This window comes from Macadamia integrifolia, chromosome 14, assembly GCF_013358625.1.
Source record: "Macadamia integrifolia cultivar HAES 741 chromosome 14, SCU_Mint_v3, whole genome shotgun sequence".
NCBI lineage: Eukaryota > Viridiplantae > Streptophyta > Magnoliopsida > Proteales > Proteaceae > Macadamia > Macadamia integrifolia.
The window spans coordinates 29,524,317-29,548,017 of record NC_056570.1 but is presented as its reverse complement, the minus strand read 5'-3'; the positions used below and the strand labels follow the sequence as shown (position 1 = coordinate 29,548,017).

General features: G+C 37.9%; 2 protein-coding genes across 2 annotated transcripts; one reads left to right on the top strand and one right to left on the bottom strand.

Moving 5' to 3' along the window:
- The first annotated feature begins 817 nt into the window (after window positions 1-817).
- On the top strand, window positions 818-4,515 carry LOC122061061 (O-fucosyltransferase 20-like). The gene is made up of 6 exons (XM_042624228.1): window positions 818-1,698; window positions 1,924-2,092; window positions 2,617-2,706; window positions 2,902-3,185; window positions 3,270-3,528; window positions 3,952-4,515. Exons 1-6 carry the CDS (start codon window positions 1,082-1,084, stop codon window positions 4,186-4,188), a joined length of 1,656 nt encoding a protein of 551 aa, XP_042480162.1. The 5' UTR covers window positions 818-1,081; the 3' UTR covers window positions 4,189-4,515.
- Window positions 4,516-8,489: 3,974 nt separating this feature from the next.
- LOC122060438 (linoleate 13S-lipoxygenase 2-1, chloroplastic-like) lies at window positions 8,490-19,720 on the bottom strand. The gene is made up of 9 exons (XM_042623527.1): window positions 19,332-19,720; window positions 17,147-17,415; window positions 14,143-14,380; window positions 12,757-13,080; window positions 12,587-12,672; window positions 11,551-11,661; window positions 11,172-11,473; window positions 9,933-10,199; window positions 8,490-9,444 (listed from the first exon to the last, which is right to left on the bottom strand). The coding sequence occupies exons 1-9, from the start codon at window positions 19,675-19,677 to the stop codon at window positions 8,682-8,684; spliced, it is 2,706 nt and encodes a 901-aa protein (XP_042479461.1). The 5' UTR covers window positions 19,678-19,720; the 3' UTR covers window positions 8,490-8,681.
- Window positions 19,721-23,701: the final 3,981 nt, after the last annotated feature.

The window sequence follows — 23,701 nt, the reverse complement described above, 5'->3', positions numbered from 1 at the left end:
CATCCCAACACAAGTCCTAAGGGGATCTCAGCCACCAGATGCTCATTGCATCATTGTAGTGGTTGCACATGATTTTCACGCTCTTATCTAATTGTCCAATGAGACTCTCCAAACCTTCCAACCCTTCTAGTATGCATCCGAAATTTTAGGAGATTTGCACTCATCCCAAGACCCTCCCAATCGTCAGATGTCCATTGAAAGGGGCTCGAGGGTTAGAGAGGATTCGAACGCCAATAGAGGAGCCCTAAAGGAGATGAGTAGAGTGGAGAAATAAAAGAGAAAATCAAAACCATGACCTCCTAGTGCTTGCAGCCATCAACTTTGCAAGTAGTTGTCTTTCACATTTTTCACTGAAGAGAGGAATGGGAGACTGACGGAGGATTAATGTGGGGCCACTTCCAATCTACGTGGACCAATAAGCTGGGATAAAAAAATGGTACAGTAACATTTTGGATAGAGGATCAAGAAATCATTCTTGGAAGGTGGGGGAGGGTTATGTCATGTATTGAGTATCGACCATGAAGGGTGCCTTGTCGGAAAAGGCAAAGGGGAATGGCGGCAGATCACATGGTTTTGATGGTTCTCTTTCAGCTTCTGCCCCTGCTCAGCTGCTCTGCCTTGCCTATGGGGAGCCTGGGACAGCTGGACCGTACTGTGCCTCCACCCTAACGTTTCATCAATTACCTATAATTTTACTAAATTGCTCCTTCTTCTTGTAGGCCTTAATTTTGCAAATTACAACTGTTTCTGGGCCTTTGTTGAAAATATAGTTAAATATGGATTCCATAATGAAATAAAAACTATTTAACAATAGAACAGAGACGTTCAAATCGAAAAGAAAACCTTCCAGAGAGAAGGATCCATTCAATGGCGAGGGGGACGCGGAGTCTACGAAATGTGAACTGATCAACTCTTTCTCCTTCGCATTCCCGCCGTCTGCAACGATTTTTCCTTATTAAAACCCCACATTTGACATTACCCATCTCCATCTTCCTTAAATCCCCTGTTTTACCACTCCATTTAAAGCTTTCTGACCTTCCAAGCTCCTTTGTTGAGTTTGGGGAGAGAAGAACTCTCTCTCATGGCCAAATGGAAGAACCACTCGCACAAGCTCTCGTACATCTCTGTACCATCTCAGGTTGGAAACTCTTTTTCTGCTTCTTCTCTTCAGTCTATCCTTCTTTCGCCTCCAAAGAAGTCTTCAAAGAATAATGCAAGCAAGATTTTCAGCAACTCGAGGAACCCAAGATTCTGGGCTTTCTTGCTCTTTCTCTTCGCTTTGCTTGGAATGTTGAAGTTGGGTTTCAATCTTCACCCTTTACTTCCTCTTCGGCCGAACCCATGTCCAATGGGTCATCAAGCTCAGGCGTTGACCGACAAGGGCAACTCGGTTATCTTATCGAGCTTTCAATTAAGAGCACAGGAGGTTGGGGAAGATGGAGAAGAAGGTGAGGAAGGGGAGTTCTGGAAGCAACCGGATGGTTTGGGTTATCTTCCCTGTTTGGATTTCAGCCAGGAGTATCGACGGTACAGCTCTGGGATTGTGAAGGATCGGACCAAGTATCTGATGGTTGTGGTTTCTGGTGGGATGAACCAGCAGAGGAATCAGATCATTGACGCCGTTGTTATTGCTCGGATTCTTGGAGCTTCTTTGGTCGTCCCGATCTTGCAAGTGAACGTGATTTGGGGAGATGAAAGGTAAAAACAGAGTGTCAGCAACACTGATCAATTGAACTGGCAGAGACCAAAAATGGAAATGAAATTTAAGAACTTTAAATCGTTTCTGGTTAAGAAACTTATTGAGACATCCATTTTTGGGTTCCAAACTTTTAATGAGCTGCTGGGTTATCTTGATTGCAGCTATTTCCATACAGATTGGACAAATTAATTGAATCTTCTTTCGAAATTTGTTGGTGGGTGCAGTGAATTTTCTGATATATTCGATCTGGATCACTTCAAAAAAGTTCTTGCCAATGATGTACGGATAGTTTCATCACTGCCATCGACGCATCTGATGACAAGGCCAGTGGGGGAGAAGCGGACCCCTCTTCATGTCTCTCCGCGTTGGATTCGACAACGCTACCTCAGTCGGGTAAGAAATACAATAAGCCTCCTAGAAGAATCATTTGAACACTAAAGCTTGTGGTTACTAATTCTCAAAGAAGGAAGTGATAATTGAGGAATGATAAAGCTATTTTTCTTCATTAATAGCTCTTTTTTAAGCTTTAGTTTCTTAGTTTTACTATTTTGGAAGTGGGCATTTCTACTTGTGTGGATCGGAAGCGTTTGAAGCCTTGAACCCTTTAAGTTATCTCATTCTGTAGCTGTGGAGTTTAAAATTCCATAGACTAAAACAGAACATTCTGATTTAAATGATTTTAATCATCTCTTGAATAAGCCCTTAAGGAAGCTGTTACCCAACTGGGTTTTAGATATATGACTTGCCAAACAAGTTATGGAATGGACATTTATAATGTGGCTTCTCTGTTGTCTTTATGGCCCGCCTTGGCAATTAGAAATTATGTTGGTTAGTTTAGAAGCTATTTGCCTTTGATTTCTTTGCTCATAGCAGTTTTTGGTGGACGCCATTGATTTTATTCTGTTCTCTTTTTGCAGCTTAACAGGGATGGTGTTTTGCTGTTACGGGGTCTGGATTCTAGACTCTCAAAGGATCTTCCCTCTGATCTTCAGAAGCTCCGGTGCAAGGTATTTGTTTGTCTGATATAAACTCATTCCTTGACTCGAATCTTTTTGCCCAATTTTTTTTTTGGAAGCCTCAACTGAATCCTCATGAGTCAATCAATAAGATATATTTCCAGTTTTGTGCTGGGTTTCCGCATTCTCTGGTTTGGTTTGGACTCTTAATGTTGCATTCTCTTATTTGATATTGTGTTGTCTTAGGTGGCGTTTCATGCATTGAAGTTTGCCCCACCCATTTTAGATATCGGTAACAAGCTAGCAGAGAGAATGCGAAGCAAGGGGCCATACCTTGCTCTTCATTTACGCATGGAGAAAGATGTTTGGGTGAGGACTGGCTGTCTTCCTGGATTGACCAGTGAGTATGATGAGATAATTCACAAGGAGAGACAATTAAGGCCAGAGCTCCTTACAGCTAGATCAAACATGACTTACCATGATCGCAAGCTTGCAGGGCTCTGCCCTCTGAATGCGCTGGAGGTTAGCAGGTAGGATTTGAATGTCTTTAAATGCAGAGGTATAAAAGTTATGTTGTTTCTTCCAAACTGAAGGTCGTCTTATTTGATGTTTAGGCTGCTTAAAGCACTTGGAGCCCCAAGAAATGCAAGGATATATTGGGCAGGAGGCCCTCCATTGGGTGGAAGAGAAGCTTTACTACCTTTGATCAGAGAATTTCCTCATTTCTACAACAAGAATGACCTTGCTTTGGCTGGTGAATTGGAGCCATTTGCCAACAAGGCCTCCCTTCTTGCTGCTATTGATTATATAGTTTCTGAGAACAGTGATGTCTTCATGCCATCTCATGGTGGGAATATGGGACATGCTATCCAGGTATTACTAGTTTCGAGCCATCTTGTTAGTGATTGCACTTTTTTTAGTTATGTTGTAAACAGACATCCATCTTCACTTGTTCTTACCTTTTCCTGAGATAGAATCGTGTAATAATCAATGAAATCATTTAATTGTATATAAATTGATTTTCCTATTTCGTAGCCTTTCATACTTTTTTTTTTTTTTAATCAGAACCTTTCATATTTCAATTGAAAGAAAATGAGCAAGTCCTTCATTATCCATGTTGGATGGAATTTTATAAATGCTGCTTTTAATGACTGCGATAAGTCGCTGAAAGGATATTAAGATTGGGACCCTTTTCTATGGTTTAGCATTGAGGAGTTGTTAGGCTCTCCATTTTAATTAAGAATATCATAAATTCTTGCTTGAATTGCTAACAATATAAATCTGTTGTTGAAACAGGGACACAGAGCCTATGCAGGGCACAAGAAGTATATAACCCCAAACAAAAGACAGATGCTTCCTTACTTCTTGAATTCTTCTCTACCTGAAGCTGAGTTCAGTAGGATTATAAGAGATCTGCACCATGATTCACTGGGGCAGCCAGAACTCAGAACAAGCAAGGCTGGGAGAGATGTAACGAAGTATCCCATCCCAGAGTGCATGTGCAATGATTCTACCCGAAGATCTGTGACATGATTCAACTATGAAAGGCTTTCCACGGGATTGGAATTCAATTTCTTCACTGGAAAACTTAGCTCACCACCATCCTTGAATAGGTTGTACTTTTTGAGGCTTGAGAGCTTCCATTCTTGAGAGCACCATGGCTCCTGAGCCTTCCCTACATGCGGACACATTGCCACATATGCATGTGTGTAGGAACAAGAATCATTTTTTATTCTTTTAGTATAGTATCACCTAGGAAATTATTTGTTCCTGTTTCATTCTTTTTGAGCACACAGGTATCATTGTTCACTACTTGTACATAATTGTATAAATGAGAGTATACATTGAGGTTTTCTAATATCTGTAACATCTTATAGCCACTTTTCTCCTCTTTGTTATTTCACTTCGTGATAGGAAATTTGGTTAAAATTTAGCGGTTGCCCGTTAAGTGGAAGAAACCTGGTTTTGGAACCAGAGCGCACACACCCCACCCCCGTTCCCCGCGAAAAACAGAAAGGAAAAACACAAACACAAAAGAACAGAGGCCTTGAATTGTATTTCCTGTGTCAACCACCTTGGTTTTCATTTGATGTCATTAGTGATCATGCAATAAGTCGATAAAACAGGTTCTGAAATTGGCTCTGGCAAACCAACTCTCACCCTGAAAGAAATATAGAAGGGCTTCACAATTGCATTTTATCGGTAACATTTAGAATTCCCCTGAAAATTCATATGGACCTTCTGGTAGACTGACCCAAAAAGAGAGGCACCTTGTTCTTTATTCTGTTTTAACCTATGCTCTTCAAAGGGAATGCTATATGTTCTGATGTAAGCTGAAGGGCATTACCTACCACCATATAATCTTTCAGGAAAAGAGAGAGAAAAGCTCTTACATGCTTCCTGATTGTACCAGCAACCTACAATGATGTGCTCTTTCTAGCATTGGATAGAACATAAGATGCAACTTGAAGGTGAAAGGTGTAGCTTGGAACATGGTATCTCTCTCTTAGAGTTTCCTATGTTATCAACCAACTTCAGCAACTCATCTATGGTTTTGGAAGCTGCACCAGTTATTCTCTGTTATCCTTATTGGTAATCTTGTAATGGATTGGGGTTTTTTGCTTATGGATAGTTTTGAGTTGAAATGTCAGGTTATGCCAAAACAATGAAAGAGGTCACTCATCTTTTATTGCTGCAGCCCTTGTGATCATAGTGGATGACAAGGAAGATTGATTGGCAGTAAAGAATATTTGGAATGTAATGGCTGTTCCATGTCAAATAAAGTGGGAAAACCCTTGAAATACCATTTGGGTGGAGATAGCCAAAGGGTACTACATCCAATGTCTCTGCCCTATATAGTTTATAGCCACTGAATTTTATTATGCAGATCAGTCGATAAAGATGGGTTCATGAACACAACAATAATAGGTTGAAAAAAACACTGGTGTTCCCATTCTATTCTAAATAGAGATGCTGTCATTGCTGTCAATCCATAGTTAGAAAATGGTAGAAGCTGATATTGCACAATATCAGCTCTTCTATTCTATTCTTCAGCTTCAAATCCATGATTGCGCCATTGATAATTGCTTTAATCTCCTTCATTCTCCTATTGAACTAAATCCTATACAGCCCATGATGCCTCCATCTCATCCTATATGGTAAATTTGGGATCCTCCATGCTTACTATTCTTTTGCCACGTAGATAAGTGAGTAATTGATTACTTACAATTGGAAAAAGGTCACGGTCTAGATTAGTCGCTTGTCAAAATTTAGAGCCTAATTCAATCAAAGACCCTCCTATGTATCGGTATGCATTCATGTGTATTTATATGCAAGCCTTTGATACTCTAACCACCACTTTGTACACTTTATAGCCCTTGATTTTCAAAGTCTATATTGTCGGGTGACAAACTCCAGTAAGACTGAAACTTGACATGCAAGTTAGGGACCTAAAGATATACCTGTTCACAAAATTTGAGCCCCATATAGTCTACCTCATGATAACTAAATGTAATCTTTAATGCATCATAATAATGCAAATATATGGGAATAATGTAATAGAAAGTGGGTCATATATTTAAGCTGTGGGTTGAAATTTAACCTGTAACCAATCAAAAGTGTCCTCTACATATCCAGCAGTTTGGATTAGCCACATCAACTAACTCTCAATACTATACTGTCAAAGAATTGAGGAGGGGTGGGGTAAGATTTAAAAGGGATAAGGGTAGGCTTGTCTTGGTCCAGCCCATATAATCCACAAGCAGCATTAGAAAAAGGGCACATCTTTTCTAGACGAACACTTTCATAAGGTATCTATGAATGACAAATTTGTTTGTCACATGGTATGTTAGATAAGGGTTAGATAAGGTTGCAATTTGGTGTATAGATAGAATTAAAAGTCTTGTATTATTAGGATTGAATTTTCATTTTGTCTCTGTTGAAGTGAGAATCTCTTAATCCATTGGATCTAACCCTCATCTAATTGGATTGAGAAAAAGTAGTTGGATCTTTATAAATAAGGGGTCATGAGTTAATGATGACATTCATTGTTCCAAGAATTCTTTTAAAACGTCTCACGCACCTTGGATCCCGAGTGGTGGAAACACTTGCTCCTGGAGTGGCCAAATAGGACTTAGCCGATCTTATTACTAAAGAATCAACATGAACAATTAGAAATTGGCCAGATTTTAGACGTGGGCCTTTTTTGATATACATCCATTTTCATAATTTTCTTCTTTACTATTTTTTTGGAAGTCTAGAAAATAAAAAGAAAAGAAAATTTATGTTTGTCTCTCTTCTCTCTCCTCAAATTAAAATTAAATTTTTTTCTTTCCTTAACTTCCAATGTCATGTTTCAATCTAAATGGAATAATATAGTATTATAATATTATATCAATATTTCTTATATCTTATACCAATACGATACAAATATGGATTGAGAGTACTAACCAAAAAGTGAATGGTCAGCTTTTGAATTTTCACTCGATATGGCTTGATCCGTATCAATATTTGGCAGTGATCAATGCAACCATCAATACTGATATATATTCCTTAACCTTGATTAATTACATGGCACAACAAATAAAAATGTTGGATTAGGGTTGAGGTTGTGTGGCACATCTGATTCGTTTGACATGATATTTTTTTTTTTTAGTAATATTAAAATAAAAAAATGGGTATATATATATATATATATATATATATAATTTTAACATTGTTGAAACATATAACTTCATGTTTTGATAAATGGATTTCTATGCAATAGGTTTGAAATTTTAGTCTTTTTTCAATAGCTAAAACAACTCATATGATAAAATTCGATATGATCCAAAGTGATTTATCAATTTAAAATTATTATAATATTAACATGATTTGTTGTATATGTAGTGGATTGAATAAAACATGGCCCGTTATTAAACAAATAAAAATAGGGTTGTTGTATTTTAACACGATTAAAAAATTGGTTAGATTAGAATTAAGACAACTTGGATATTGCTCAATGGTGGTTAACCATCCTCAATCATAGAACATGCGAGTAGGAGCATTTTTGTCTAGATATTGTCTATCATGACATCCATCCAATTGGGGATAGTGTTTTGAATTTCGTAGCTTACGTTTGTGGACTGATTCCAAAGAATCGTTAAAAACTGGGTTTGAGGGGGTCTTTTTTTCGGTCATCTGAGAGAGATGCGATGTCGATTGTCAAGTACCTTGCCAAAAAAAAAAAAGGAAAAAAAGAAAGATCGAGCAAGTGTAACCCTGCTCTCCATTGATAGTAAAGTTGATCTCATCTCACAGTAACATAGGTAATCTTACTAAACCACACAAATTATTGTATAACATTGTGTGATTTTTTGTTTGAGATTTTTATTCATTTTCCTACATTGTTTTAACCTTTTAGGTATTCTTTTCTACACGAACCAACCCCGGTTCAAGGTGCTATGGCTTCAATAGCCTAACCAGCATAGAACTGGTTCGAGGCCACACCTACGGGTTAAGTTTTGTTTCAAATTTTGATGATTAATTGTTATTGTACAGATTTTACATTGGCTATCATGTTTTAGTCGATCATGTGAGCTTAGTCTAAACCCGGTTCTAACTCGAACCAGATATGGTCCTCCGATATGTTTATTGACCCGATCGGGTTAAGGGACATTGTTCGTGGTTCACAATATTTGTTTCACTTCGAAATACTACATAACCGATTCAATACTATGTCAATATGGTCAAAGGGGGAAGGGGGAAGGGGGAAGGGGGGAAGGGGGAACATACAAAGAGTAAGGAAAATACTCAAATCTAAGGGGAGGAGAGAAAAGAGGAAGACCCCAAAAAGATGTCAGGAACTGATTTCTTTTTATATGTGGCCAATAAAGAATTTTATTCCTCACACCAAAAATAATTACTTCTCAAATCTGCTCTAGGAAACGTGAATTGGTAGTTCATCTGCTCCTATAATAATATCTTTGTTGAAGATACTGTGATTTATTGAAGTAGTAAACCAAAAGCTAACCATGCAAACCCAAGTCTTAAATGGAAATGCTGTAAGGAACTCCCTGTCCTGTGACCCCAGGTTTTGAGAATGGCTTCAATAGCTCATAGGGTACCACTCCTGCTCCACTTCTGTTCTTCAAATTCAAATCTGTATTCCTTGCATCAATAATCCCATCAAGCTCCTTCAATTTCCCATTAAACCTCTCAAATGCTGCCTTTATGACTGGATTCTCAGACCAAGCTGGCTCAATCTCACCTCCAAGGTACTCCTCATCCACAGAGTGGTTCGACAACACATCCAATATGGCCATCACCTTAGTAGCCTGAATTTGTGAAGGGAAACACTTCAATAGTGCAAACTCAGGTTTGGCCAAGAAATTCTTGAACTCTTCCTCTGATGGATCCTCAGTGGGCATCATTGTCCTTGCAATAGACGGCCGGTTTGGGAAGTATCCGGCGTAGTGGTATTGCCCGAAGTTGACGGCTGCGTGGTGGCCGGAGGTGACCCAGATGATGGTTGTCACTACTTGGATTAGATCATCTTGAGTTTTGAGGGTGGGCCACCATGGCTCATCCTTCTTGTCTCCATGGCCCTTAGTTCTTACCTCATTCCACCATGCTTGGAGTTCTTCATCTGATTCAACAAGGCTGGCTTTTGGATAGTATTCATCGACATAGTCACTCACCCATTGCTTAAGGGCATCCCAGAGGATAAGACCATCATTTGCAAATGGGTAATCCTTAATTGTTAGACTTAGACCATGCTCATCAGCCGTTGGATCTTCAACAGCCATTCCTCTGATCATCAAAGAAAATGAACAGGTTCACCTTCTATGAATTGAATAACCATTTCAAAATCATAGCTATCTCATCTCTCTATGCAGATAAGTAATGGGTTCAGTAAAAGCTTGAACAGTACAAATTGTTTAGACCAGTTCTTACATGATCACTTTGGCTCAATGAACAAGCCAACCCAAAACATGGTTTTTTGATGGTTCAAGTAGGATCACCCTCTATGAATTGAATAACCAATTCGAGTCATAGCTATCTTATCTTTCTATACAGACAACAAATGGGTTTTCAGTAAAAGCATGAGCAGTACAAACTGTTCAGTCCAGTTCTTATATAACCAGCACTTTGGCTCAATAAACAAGCCAACCCTAAACATGGTTTCGATGGTTCAACCAGTCCAAATCTTCCCAAATCAAATTGGGATATGGGTTTATTTTTTATGATCATTGTTGGAGTCATCCACATCAAAGCTATAGTGAGTCAGTCAATTTTACCTTCTAATCAAGTCTGCAGGCAAAGCCTCCATGTCAAACCTCCAGTACTTGTCATAATACGCAGAGCTGAGCTCCATTGAATACTTTCCTGGAGAAAAGGTGCTCTCAATGATCCCACTTTCATTTATAAGTAACATCCGAGCAAGAGCATTGATCTCCATTGTGTACCGGAAATGGGGCAATAACAGCCGGCAGATCGGGTGCATCGCACTTAGCTGCCGATTCGCCGCGATTATATAAGGCTCAGTACAACAGTGTGTCCTTAGCCTGCAAATTCTTATGGCAAAAACATAGTAAGAGCTTAGGGGGTTCTATCATGTTAGGAATTAACAACAAAGTAGAATAACATGACAGCAAAACAAAAAATGAAAAAGAGATCACACACATAGAACGTAACGATTTTACAAGTGGTTCCCCCAAGATGAATCATATCCACGGCAGTCATAAATCAAAACTTCCACCATTCGGATGAAGAAATTACAAATCCTCACATGCATCTCCTTCTGAGATCACTCCCTATATATAGCTTTAAGACACATAGAAACTCAAGGGGGTAGCGTAGTTGGTGAGCAATGAATTTGGTACAAGCCGTAAACTCGGACGTCCTAAGTTCGACTCCCACTAGGCACACTTTGGGCCACTCACAAGTCACACGGGGGTGTTTAGTGCTCTTCACTGTTTTCAGTGAAAGTTGAATGGTTTTCATTCAACCCTGGTATGACCCGGTCCATGAGATTGTGGGGTCAATATGGGCCCGTGAGAACCCTAATTCCCGAAAGAACAAAGTTTCTCCCAATAAAACATCTCAAAAAATTAAATTTGGGTCGTTGGCTCTTGCCCCCATCCCTTGGCTCAGTCTTCGTTGGGTACCTCCTAGATTAGATTGAGATCAAGTTTATTGAGATAGTCCCACATTTGCTGTAGGTGACTCGACTATCATGTATAAGAGCCACAAGATGCCACCCCACTTCAAGCCGATTTAAGATTGGAACTTAACATGATAACCAAGCGGGTGACTTGGGCCTCCATCGATGATGGGCTGGCTTCTTACTCGATTCACAAAGATAGAACCATAAGATGACTCAACTATTTTGTATAAGACCCACAAAAAACCACCCCATTTCAAGCTAATTAATTTTTAGATGAGAGGCTTAACAAGGCTTCACCAATAACATATCATATATGGAGTGTTATAATCAGATCCCAACCACCTAGACTAAAATAAAAGTTTGATCTTACCAATGGACAATCAGCTGGTGATAGCCAGAGTCATGGGCAGCGACATGAGCTTTAGCAAGTCTCCATAGCCAGCAACTTGTGCTATCCCAACCAGGGGCAAAAACTTGCCTCCACATAGGCTTGTCATCTTTGGGTGGCCGAGTGAGTTCAATCGCTAGAGGTCTCAATGTGTCATCATGGGTCAGCATAAATAAGGTCCGTGACCCATACAATGTTGTCCCTTCGATCTCTCTCACTTTGTGTACATAAGGTAACAACAAATCATGATAATCCAAGATAAACAGTTTCTTTCTCTTTATGGCCTGCAAAGCAAACACAGATTACATAATTTATGGTAAGAGATGATTATCTAAGACGAACAATTTGGGACTTGTGGCACCTCATCTACGGTCATGACACCTCTGATCTCTCGCTCTATTAGTTCTGCAGTAATTGCAGATTCAGCTGGGCCATATATCTCAGGGTCGAGTTTGCTCTTCAATGGCCATTCCTGCAGGAAAAAGAAAGTGTGAGTAAATAAAAATTAGTTAACCTTATAAAGGCAGTATTAAGCTATTAACTAGTAATATATGGAAAAGGTTGGGTATGCTGCCATTATACCATAAGCTAGCACCCACTTTGTCTATTTGTCTCTTTTCTCTTTCGAAATGACCCTATACCACTATTGTACGATACCCCATTGGGGCTGTTTGCTAGCTTAATGTATACTAGCGAAATATATATTGCTAAGGTTATTTATAATTTTAATGGCTATTAGCATTAGGAGTGTCAATTCTGAGCCAACAATGGTAGGTCTGATCGCGCCTGTCACGTTTATAGTTTGATCTGGACCGGCTTGAGCTCGACATGTTTATTAAACGGGTAATCGTGATGAAGGTAGCTAGCCTATCGGACTCCTGGCAGAACCAGCTGACTATAGGCCGAATTTAAACCGACTCATTGAAACTCGACACTTTTTACTAAAGAACAACCACGATCTCATATCATTTCTCTTATTTATTAAAGATTTGCATCATCTTCTACGATGATAATTTTTTGTATAAAATTATGGTGATTTAATATTCAAATTGAATAACTATGGGCTTTCAACCCACTTAAGAAAAGAATTTTAAGGTGGGCACATTTAGAACCCATTTGAGCCCGTTAAGACTTAAATAGACCCATAGTCCGGTTAAGGCTCGTTTAAGGTAGTCCGATCAAAGCCCAACACCGATCAGCCCGATTATAAATTGTACCATGCCCCCCAAAGCTAGGCTCATTTACTTAAACGAGTGTTCACATCGCAAGGTTTGCATGTGATCAAGCCTGGCTAGGCCGGATCGTTTGACACCGGTAATTAGCATCATAAATTTCGATTAAAATTTGTTTTATTAACAGAGATTCCAAATTGCATAATTCATAATTTCATATCATACCGTGACCAACTGAAGGCTGAAGGGATTGAGACCAGCAAGAGTCTGGCGCGAGAATTCCTCATCCCTGAACCAAGCGAATTTGTCTCCTGCAAGTACAAATCATGCATGGTGAGGGTCCATTAATTAACCGAGAGAGAGAGAGAGAGAGAGAGAGAGAGAGAGAGACTAACTGTTTATGTTCTCAGGGACCTCAAAGAGCAAGAGCTGATCTCCTTCTTCATTAAGGGACTTGACAAGTCTTGGTAAAAGCGAGCTTAAGAAGGACCCTTGTTCTTTAGGCTTAGGTAGTGCAAGCCCTTCACTGAATAGTGAATCAATTTTTGTGAAGTATGGGAACCCTAGTTCTGCATCGAGGATTGCGGTCTCAAGTGAGGGAAGCACTGCATGAACTACTGACTTCACTGTCTTGGTTGAAAAATTCAATTCCTTCACTTCAGAAAATGCCTCGTCTCTCGGCACATATACACTCAAGCTCCTTTTCTCTGACAAGGGATCTACAGAGACCACGCATCATTATACAATCAAAAGTGTAAGATTTCTGGCAGGAAAGTTTTGATGATCAATCTTTGGACTCACATTGAATATACAGTGATCCAAGAAATGTTTTAAGACAGATGTTTTAAGGTGATAGGAGTTAACCCCAAGGGGTGGCTGGATTGGCAAGAGACTTTCGCCTTAAGAACCGTGTAGTTTTGAGTAGACTCCCTTTATCTCGTTAGTATCATTTACACGAGGTTATTTAGTGTTCTTCATTATTTTTAGTGAAAGTTAAATGGTTCTCATTCAACCCCAGTATATGACCCAGTCCATGTGATTATGGGGCCAATATAGGTCGTGAGCCAAAAAAAAAAAAAGTGATACAAATCATAGAACAGCAAAAAATGATACAATAGGTGAACAGAAAAAAAAAACCCCCAAAGGAGCAAGGGTGAAATTTTGTTGTTACTTGAATTGCATGAACTTTCGTGCTCCGTAGTAAGCTTGTAGTCAAAGAAATGAAATCAATAAGGGTATATTAGAAAATACAAAAATCTAGGAGAATATTTGTAAATTCAAAGAGAAAGTGAATTATTCCATTGCTTTGGGTCTAGATAAAAGAAAAATTATTTCTGAGAAACAATGAGCCTACCCTAAATAATTATCCAGGTGTAATATTACATCACCAACAAGTAAGCAAGCTAAGTAGCTCAACTAATTGCTAATCCAAGGTTTGCTTTGGTGGTTGGCACCTCTCCCTTGGAAGAGTGCTTTAGGAACTTGATTAGTGGATCAAATCACAATCACTAACATCAAAATTACAGAATTATTAGTCTGTTGGCCCCCTATTTTGGCCCCTAAAAAAATAAATAAAAAAATAAAAAATATTTATGAAATGGAATTATGAAAGGTACATATCTGTGCATGAGGAGTCCTTATAAAGAATATGGTAGGGAATTTCGGAAAAAAAAAAAAAATCATGAAATGGAATTATGAAAAAAACATATATGTGCATGAGTAGTCCTTATAAAGAATATGGTAGGGAATTTTAGAAAAAAAAAAAAAGAAGAATTATTTACCTGTACTGCAACGAGGGCGTCCGGTTCTACAACGTCTGGGATAAGGGTGTTGGGAATCACCGAGGACAGGGCGTGCCTTGTCAGCACTATTGTCCGGGTCCCCCAAATCATTGTAGGTGTCGTAGTCGTAGATCCTCTCATATGTTTTACGCTCTCCAGTGCCATCCCCACGTAGGTTCTCTAGCTCCCTCTCCCTCAGCCTCTTTAGTCCACCCGGAGTCTCCGATTGCAGGTAAGACTGCTCCTTAAACAGTACATAATTACATAGGATCATAATAATGAAAAGGCCAATCTTATTGATCTTGTAACAACGAAGTCTAGGGGTGTTCTGGCCCAACAAGCCCCACCAAGCCTGACCATTTATAACCCGAATAGGCCTGGCAGTTTATAGTCCAAATAGGCCCAGCCCAATTAATATATTGTCGAGCTGCATTAATAGGTCATTCTTGGTGCAAGGATGCTATTCGACAGTGCCCAACTGCGCTGACTGATTAATAGCTTGACTCGACCCGACATGTTTAAGGCTTATTTATAGCCCTTTTAGAGCTTGTTTAGAGCTCAATAACTAAGTCCAACACTTTTTAAGGTCGTTTAAATCCCAATTATAACCTGTTTACAGATCAATTATAGCATTTTTTAAGAGATAATTGTGTCATTAGCCTGTTTAAAGCCCGACTAAGGCCTGTTTAACCTGATTTTTAGTAGCCCAATTAAAAATCAGAACTTTGACCAACCATTTATAAATGGGACCATGCTTAGTATTTAAGGACCGTTTACTTAAACGAACCTATCAAGATACAAAGTCCTAAAATGGAGAAGTCAAATTAGGCCTGACCAAAACTGGCCCAGCCGATTGACCTCCCTAATGTCAAAGTCCAATAAAAAAAATATATTTCAATCAATCACATGTCTACCAAAGAAAAGTTTTTATTTATTTTTCTCTCCCTCAACATTTCCAAACAATTTCTAAGTTGCCTCTTGAAGTTGTGACCCACTTTCCTTTTCAATAAAATTACAATCCAACAATTGTAAAGATTGTCATTTTTCTTTCTCAAATCTTCCCTAGTTGTCCACCACACTGTTAGTTAAAACGCGTTCGCGTTTTTTTGCCGTATGCTTTCATACAATACGGAAAAAAATGGAAACGGCAAAAGAATCCGTTTTAAACGGCCGTTTTAAAAGCATATCCGTTTTTTAAGGGTAAAATAGGAATTTTATAAAAAAATTAATTAAAAAAAAAAAAAACTATTAGTAAAAGTGAAGAGTGAAGACAATATGGTACTTGGTTTTTTATTTTTAACTTCCATACTATTTATAGGAAAAAAATCTCATCTTCTTATAGCCCAATGAGTAAAGAGAAGCTAAAGCTAACAACATCTCATTTTCTTGTAGTCCATTGGGCTATTTTATCTTGGGACTCCTAGAGCTTTTGGAATATTAGATGCATGTATACAGGTAACAATCTCTCAAATTGCATGAGTATACTACCGTTTTTTTGGTTTCGTTTTTTTGAAAACTACACGTTTAATACTTGTACCGTTCGTTTTCGTCCGTTTGCCGTTCCCTGTTTTTTTGACCGTACCGTTCAGCGTTTTTATCTGTTTAAAACTCATACCGTACGTTTTTGTTTTTTTGCCGTTTCCATTTTAACTAACAATGGTCCACCATGGTTAATTAGTACTGCAACTATGCAAACTTGACTTCTCCCTTCCCACATATATTTTTTTTTAATTTCTTTTTTTTTTTAATGTTCTTTATTCTTTGATCTAACACATCTGCCCATATCAAATGAGGAAACCAGCATCTACGGGTACTTGTCATGATATTAAATAGACATAAAATGGTTTTCGTGGCTTTGTCGTCATCAATTATTATAAAGTTTTACATGTTAAATTTGGCATAGAAACAAATTGAGCCATGAATGATAGACAAATTTCAACGTAATAAAAAGAGCAGAGTTTTCTGTATGTAAGAGGCCTCTATGCCACTGACATCGGTGACGTCTGAACTCAAGAGACTCTCACAGACAATAAACACTTACCATAATGAAATAATTTCGATTTTGATCTGAGATTGCGGAGCTCTAAGAAATATAATGTGCCATAGTGGGTGATCCACCCCATCAACTTTATGAGTAAAAAGGGTATGAAGGTGGATTTCTATATTAATTCATATTCACCCCAGATTTAATTAGAGAAATTTTTTTGCAACCAAAATTAGTGAAAAGAGGTTGTAACCTAACTTTATTGCGTTATGGATGATACTCTTTTTTCCAATGAGAACAAATCTTGCCACCACTTTACTGACAAAAAATTATACCTAATTAATTATTTGTATTGAATATTAATATATGCTTGTCCATTCCCACTCCACCCCAAAAGAAAAGACCTCAAAGCATAAACTATAACTAAGCAAGTTCACTAACATCTCTTTATCAAATTAAACATCAAAATACTTTACCAAAAAAATAAAAAAATAAATAAACATCAAATAGATAATAAATAAATAAATAGCATTTTTAAATTGGGTTCACTTAGCTATCATCAAGCACTAACAATTAGAGATTCTTAACAATTTTTCCTTTTAAGTGGCTTAACCTAACAAAAGAAGCTTTCGACCAAAAAAAAATAATAATAATAAATAAATAAAATAATTAATTAATAAATAAACACCTAACAAAAGAAGCTCAGCCTAAGGTATATGTGTTATGGGTTGGTAATCGTATCATTGAAATTTATTCCTCCAGTTGGGTCGTATTATATTGGGCTTCCTAACCAAAGGTCACCTAACCTAAGTCCATTTACTACTACATATGGACTTTCATTACGGCGCGCCATTATTTTTGCATATTCTTTTCATGGACAGATGTTGGAGCATGGCATGCCTTCTTACAAACAAGACAAACAATGCAGGCACACACACAGAGAGAGAGAGAGAGAGAGAGAGAGAGAGAGAGAGAGAGAGAGAGAGAGAGAGAGAGAGAGAGAGAGAGAGAGATGGTGACCTTATTAGTGAAGAAGACCCTCTTCTCTTTGTTATCGAACTTGCTGTGAACAAATGAATCGCAGGTGATGTTAACAGGCCCATTAGGGAAGCCATCAAGGACAATGGTCTTGAGGTACATCTCCTTGTGATGCTCATTCTCCACTAGAACTGCCCCTACTTCCCCAAAACCCTCTGGAACCATAATGGTACTCTCATACTTGACCTCTTTCTCCTCTCTACCAACCCTTTGAGCATACCCCTTGATGGTCTCCTTCTCCAACCCAGTCCCTGCACCACCAATTAATTTATATTTTTAATTTTGAAATTAGTAGCTAAAAGTATAGTTAAGTTGGTCCCCTTCTGGAAATGCACAAGGTTCTCTTCCACTAATGTTCCTTTCAAAGCAGTAGTGCATGATAGAAGCCATTATGGATGTGACCTTAAGATCAGAACAACCAGTGCATAAAGGATAAGACGGAAAATTAAGGACCACAGTACTATTAATTATTCAATCATCGAAAATATGCTTTCTAAGTATCAAGAAAAATAAATTATATTCTTAAAAAAAAAATCAATATATTCACCAAAAAAAAAAAAAATATATATATATATATATATAATAATAATAATAATAATAATAATAAATTATCAACATATACTAAAAATACGGTGCATTAAATATTCATCTCATTGTTAGAAAATCAGGGGTTGATTCGAATTGATTTGCTTGAATCAGGTCAAAAAATGGGAAAGACAAAGAGTCTTGAAGACTTGTTCAGTGTTAAAAAAAAATGACTGAATCACAAGAAACTCGATATTTTTTACCAAATGAAAACCAAATCATCTGACTATTTTTTCCCCTATGGTTGAACCCTCTCACCCTTGATCGGAAGTCTTAGTAATTGATCCGATTTCTAGGGTTTTCGATATTCATTTGTTCTCCACTCTCATGATCGAAAGTTTTTTTTTGGCTAACAACGAGCATCCAGGTATTTATCACCTCTGATCTGATTTGTAGCTCCTTTGATCGAAGGATCTTGTTGTGAGGTAATTTGCAGTTTCGTATATAGTTCTTTAGAGAGATTCCCCAGGTGCTTTTTTCTGATATAACTTTTTTTAAATGAATTGATGTTCATGCAAGTAATTCAACCCTTGGTAATTTTTTATTTTTTAATTTTTTTTATGCACGGGCCCACGAAGCCCATACAAGAGACCCACACAGGATTCTTCAAAGGAACCACGGATGGCCCAGACAACCACAAGCTTCTTAGAATTTAGTTACTCAGAAATGGATGACAACAAATAATGGAAACATCTTACCAAAAATAGAGATGGAACTAAAACGTAAAGTAACTATGACCACTCTATCCATATAAAACATCTAAAAAATAAGAAGCAAAAGTGACAACGACTGACGGATATTTAAAATAATAGAAGTAAAGTTGAAATTTGGAAGATAATAAATAATGAAGTAGGAAGTAATTTTTTATTACTACTATCCTGAGTTGCAAGCTAGAGCTTTTTTGTTAGTCGAGCCTAATGACAAAGAAATAGAATAATTAATTTTCTCTCAATATTTTTAAGATTTCATTTCTCTAGTTGCAAGCTCGAGAAGTAGGAACTCTTTCAATTTGGATCATAACTAAATTTTGGTTTTCGTACAAGATCCTGATTCCTTGTAGCGAATTTCATGTATGTGAATCAAATAGTACAACAATGATTCTTATAAGAGAACCTGATCTGTGTTTGGCAACGTTGCAGTTTCAGAAACGAAGTTTTGTATAAAAAATAAAAATTTTCGTTTTTATGTCAATATAACTTTTTTTTTTCAAGAAACAAAGCACACCCTAAATGCACCAAACATTGATAGAACGAAAAAACTCCAAAAACGTTTTTTGAAATGAAAAGCAACCCTAATCTATAAAATTTGGAGACAACAAAGTCTGTTTTTTTAGCCTTAATTGTTTTGCCCCACCAACCCCTGAAATTTTGCTCCTATTTGAGTTGCAGTTACTAGCTTCCCTGCTACTTGGGCTAGTTTCAAGTTTCACACATTCTTATCCACAGAGAGAGAGAGAGAGAGAGAGAGAGAGAGAGAGAGAGAGAGAGAGAGAGAGAGAGAGAGAGAGAGAGAGAGAGAGAGAAGAGAGAGAGAGAGAGAGAGAGAGAGAGAGAGAGAGAGAGAGTATAGCAAATAAACTTACGAGGATCCAGGTCTGAGCTAACGAACTCCAACAACAAAGTTTTACCAAGAAAGTCGGTAACATCGTCGAGGCCTTTCTCCAACCCAATGTTTGACAGGAGCCCCCTGACAGTTAGTTGCACTGTAACTACTGCCTTAACTGTCACAGATTTCTCCAAAGCTGTTCCAGTGACTGCTTTAATGGCGTTGGAGACGGTCCTGACACAGCACTTCTTTTGCTTTTGACGGAGGAGAGCCGGCGCCAGCCCTAGCGGGAGCTTTGCACTAACATGACCAGACACGAAGGACTTGTGAAATAGAATAAGTGATCTAGCAGACTCAGTCTGATGCACTTGAGGCTTCAACATCTTCTCTCTTTCTCTCTCTCTCTCTCTGGATTTGCTTGGTAATCTTAGGTAGTTCGTTGAGGTTTATATAGAAATATGGAAAGATTGGTATGGATTTGTTTAGTTATTTTAAGTACCCAGGAGTCGACAAGGCACGTGAAACAAGAGGTACCCTTGAGCCTCCAACCTCATCTCAGACCATCCATGAGGTGTGGTCCTAACGATCTCCACATCCCATGGTTGGTGTGAGATAAGGTTGGAGGGCACCTAAATGAAGTGGATTGTCTCTTTGATCATGAATCTTCATCTTCTAGGTTAAGAATCTTTTTAATTAAAATGTGTTTTAAAGGCCATTTTTTAGGGTCAATTTTTCTTGGTTTTCATATTGATCCGGAATATATGGTAAAAAAAAGTTATCTGATGAGATGAATCTAATGGTGTAAGAACATGTGATCTATAAAATGTATATATTTTCTATTACTATTATGAAGAAAAAAATATTATTTGATAGAAGGTTTTCTAGACAGGATCGTGCATGTTTGGAATCCATAGATTGTACATCTATTTGGGCATCTAAGGATTGGTTCATATATTTCATTTATCAGAGTTTCATATTCAAATCTATTCATACACCACCCAATACTTGTCTAATCACTAACTGTTAGGGGAGACATGGAATTGATTTTTTGCTTAACAGGCTACTTAGGCTGCGTTTGGTATGGTCTTCGATTGTTTCTAGGCTTTTGGGCATATTTCTACGTTCAGAGAGCAATTCTATGGGATATTAGGGTTTGATTTAAAAAAAATAATAATAATAAAGCAAAAAGAAAAAGAGAAAGAAAAAAAGAAGTTGCCTAGTCATGCGGCCCTAGGCCCAAACACAAGGGCCGATGTACTAATCAAGATGAAAACAAAGCCTTTTAGGATAGCATCGAATCCTTGTCTAGATAATCCACTGGGTGGCTATTCTTGTAGATGGAAAGACTCAACTGCAGTAGACTTCTTACAGCTCAGCACGTCTGATTATGAGCCTAATCTGATGATTTGAACAAGTCCCTTCCCTTGAACAACCAAATTAATTATAAGTCATCCTCCACCTCCGAATCCTTTTGACTGACACCAGAGAAATTAGTTGTCCATTGGTCGACTTAAATTCTAATTAGTCCAAAAATCTCAAAGAACGAGTGATGGTTAATCTGAAAATTTGGTTAAATAATTAATTAATGGGCAAATTTACCACTGCACCTTTATAAAATCAAAGATCCATTCATGTTGATACCCTTGTGCATACTCCCATAGACTCCCTCCCTGATCCAAGGGCCATGCAACAAAGAATGTAGGTCTTGAAGCAATAGTGACATTGCTCCATTATCACTTAATTAATGATCACAAGTTCAAATAAAATAAAAACAATCACTTCACCAAGCGGGGGGAAGGCATCTTTTGTTCACTTTCATGGAAATATATAAATTAATGTGATTAAATTGAAATGATGGATGGGTTCAATGAACCAGGTAGTTACTATGATGATTTTTTTTTTTTTTTTTTTTTTTAGAGAAAAAAAGGGTACTCCATGGTAGTGATCATAGTCACCAGATAAGCCTCTGTACAATAAACAGCGCTTCCACAAGACCAATGAGAGATAGTGGACATGTCAAGGCTCGAACCCACAATCAGCCGACTCGAATGGTGATAGATTGAGGATATTTTCATCACTAGGCTACCAACCCCATTGGTGACTGTTATGGAGTTACTATCAGGAATGTTTGGATATGCTCCCATGTGCGAATGGGTGGGGACTGATCTCCCACCCTCCAAGGAGTGGATCAATCTTTGGCAGGTGGGACTGACACAAGGGTGTGCGACATTTGCCCACTCATCCCCACGTTGATCCGGAGTCCTAATATAATTTTAAACTGGGGATTTCTTCTCCTATTCAAGGAGAATGATATATGGCAAAGTTTGGTGCTTTTGCTCCCAAAGAGAAAAGCAAGTCTGGAGCACATGGAATAAACCTCCCCTCTCTCCAAGACCCCAATACAAAGAGGAATGGATGATCGGACTCTGACAGTAGGTGGTATGCCACATGCCCTCCCATACTTTGATGCCCAAGCTAGAACATAAATCTCATTGTGGCAATGTAGAATATAGAGCAATAGATGAAAAGATGGAAAATCGAAATAGTTTGGAGGGCTCTTCTGACAATTTGACCTCAGAGGATGAGAAATGGTAGCATAGGGCCATAGGCTCCAAATGGTTAGAATGGACCATCTGCAGTATGTACATTCATCTTAACATACATCTCATATATCAAAAGTAGGGATGAAATAGGCTTGGGTTAGGATAATAGGGCTGGGTTTCTTAAAATCATAACTCAATCCTAGATCTTCAAAATTTAACCTAGGCCCAATTCAACCTCATCGGTTCATGTTCAGGCTCAATCCTATCGGGTTCATACCAACCCAACTTAGACCTAAGTGACCTTGTCAGGGTTGTGTTGGGTCAGGCTGGACTGGGTTGGATTGACCTTGGCTTCTGTAATGGTTGGATTAACCTTGATTGACCTGTTTTTGTCATTCATATCTTATATATTAAAAAATAATAGAAAAATGAAATACCAATAGAAGGCCAAAATTCTAATATAGATATTTAGGGTTAAATTTCGGGTCGGGTTGGGTCATATTGGGCTGAGCTGAGACCTCAACCCGAGCCCGATCCATCCCTAACCCAGAGTTGGAGCTTTTTAACCCTAATTTGCCCTCAGGGTCAAAAAACTTGGCCCAAGCCTTATTCAGGCTGAGGTTAGGCCATGACAGGTTTGGGTTGGCAGGACCAAACTTTCACCCCTAGTCTCAAGTGTCATTTATTACGTTTTTCATTTTATTTAAAAGATAAAAGATGTATATATGAAAGTAATCTGCCACTTAAGGTGAAGATAAGCATAGATGAAGCAAAAGTGCTAAGTATTGAGACCTAAGTTATAGGATCAATATAGTCAATCTTTTCCTTATGATATTCAAATCAACTATCTATACGTGAATCTTTTATATATGATTAGATGATGATATGCGCTCTTTTATTTTCATAAATAATTTTCATGCAATGAAAGATTTATTTATTTATTTATTTTTTAAGAATGGAAGAGCATTTATATGAACAAAGGGGCAAATTTCGACATGTAATTGTGTCAGAATATTGGGTAGTCCTCACACTATAAATCAGTGGAACTATCTCTTTGTTTTTAGTTTTTTTGGGTACAATCAGTGGGACTATCTAATTGTTATGGGGGTATGTAATTTCATGCTATAAAAATAACATTATCACAAAAGGAAAATCAACAGTGATTGTGGGCCCTTTGGCCCTGTCTTCCTTATTCCTTGGTCCCCTTATCCCTTATCCTCTAATTTCAAAGATTTCACGGATAAAATGATTAAAGTAGTTAAAGTGTTAATTCAGGTGGAGATAGATCACGATAGGATAAAAGTCTCCCGACAATTCTCTCCATTTTTATTTTTTTTCTTAATTTTGATCCAACTTCCCATATGCACGTAATTCAATATTTTTGAATAGTGACTAACATACAAACTTTAAGTGTGCATGTAAAAAGTTAAGAGGGAGTCGAAAGAGCCGAGAGTTGGAGAGGATTCTAGTTCCATTAAGATCACCTTGTTCAGAGATCCATGTCAACAACATCGAACCTAATTAGGTTTTTTTGTTTTCTTGGTTTTTTGATTTTTTTTTTTTTTTTTTTTTTTTTTTTGCCAAGAGAACACCGTCTCTTGATGCTTGTACACGCTAATAGGCGTGATCAAAGGAAGGATTTATACAAATATCTTCATCCTGAGGCAATGTGATATTTTCACACCCATTGTGTCTAAGCACATGTACACATTAGGAGATAACTGTTCTTTCAGAGAAAGAGAAGCTACTTGTTAGTGTTGGGTATGCCTAAACACATGGTGAAGTGAAATCAAGCTATGAAAGATGTCCATGCCCCGGCTCCACTTCTTCATACATTTAGATAGGGATGTCGATTCTTGGTCCG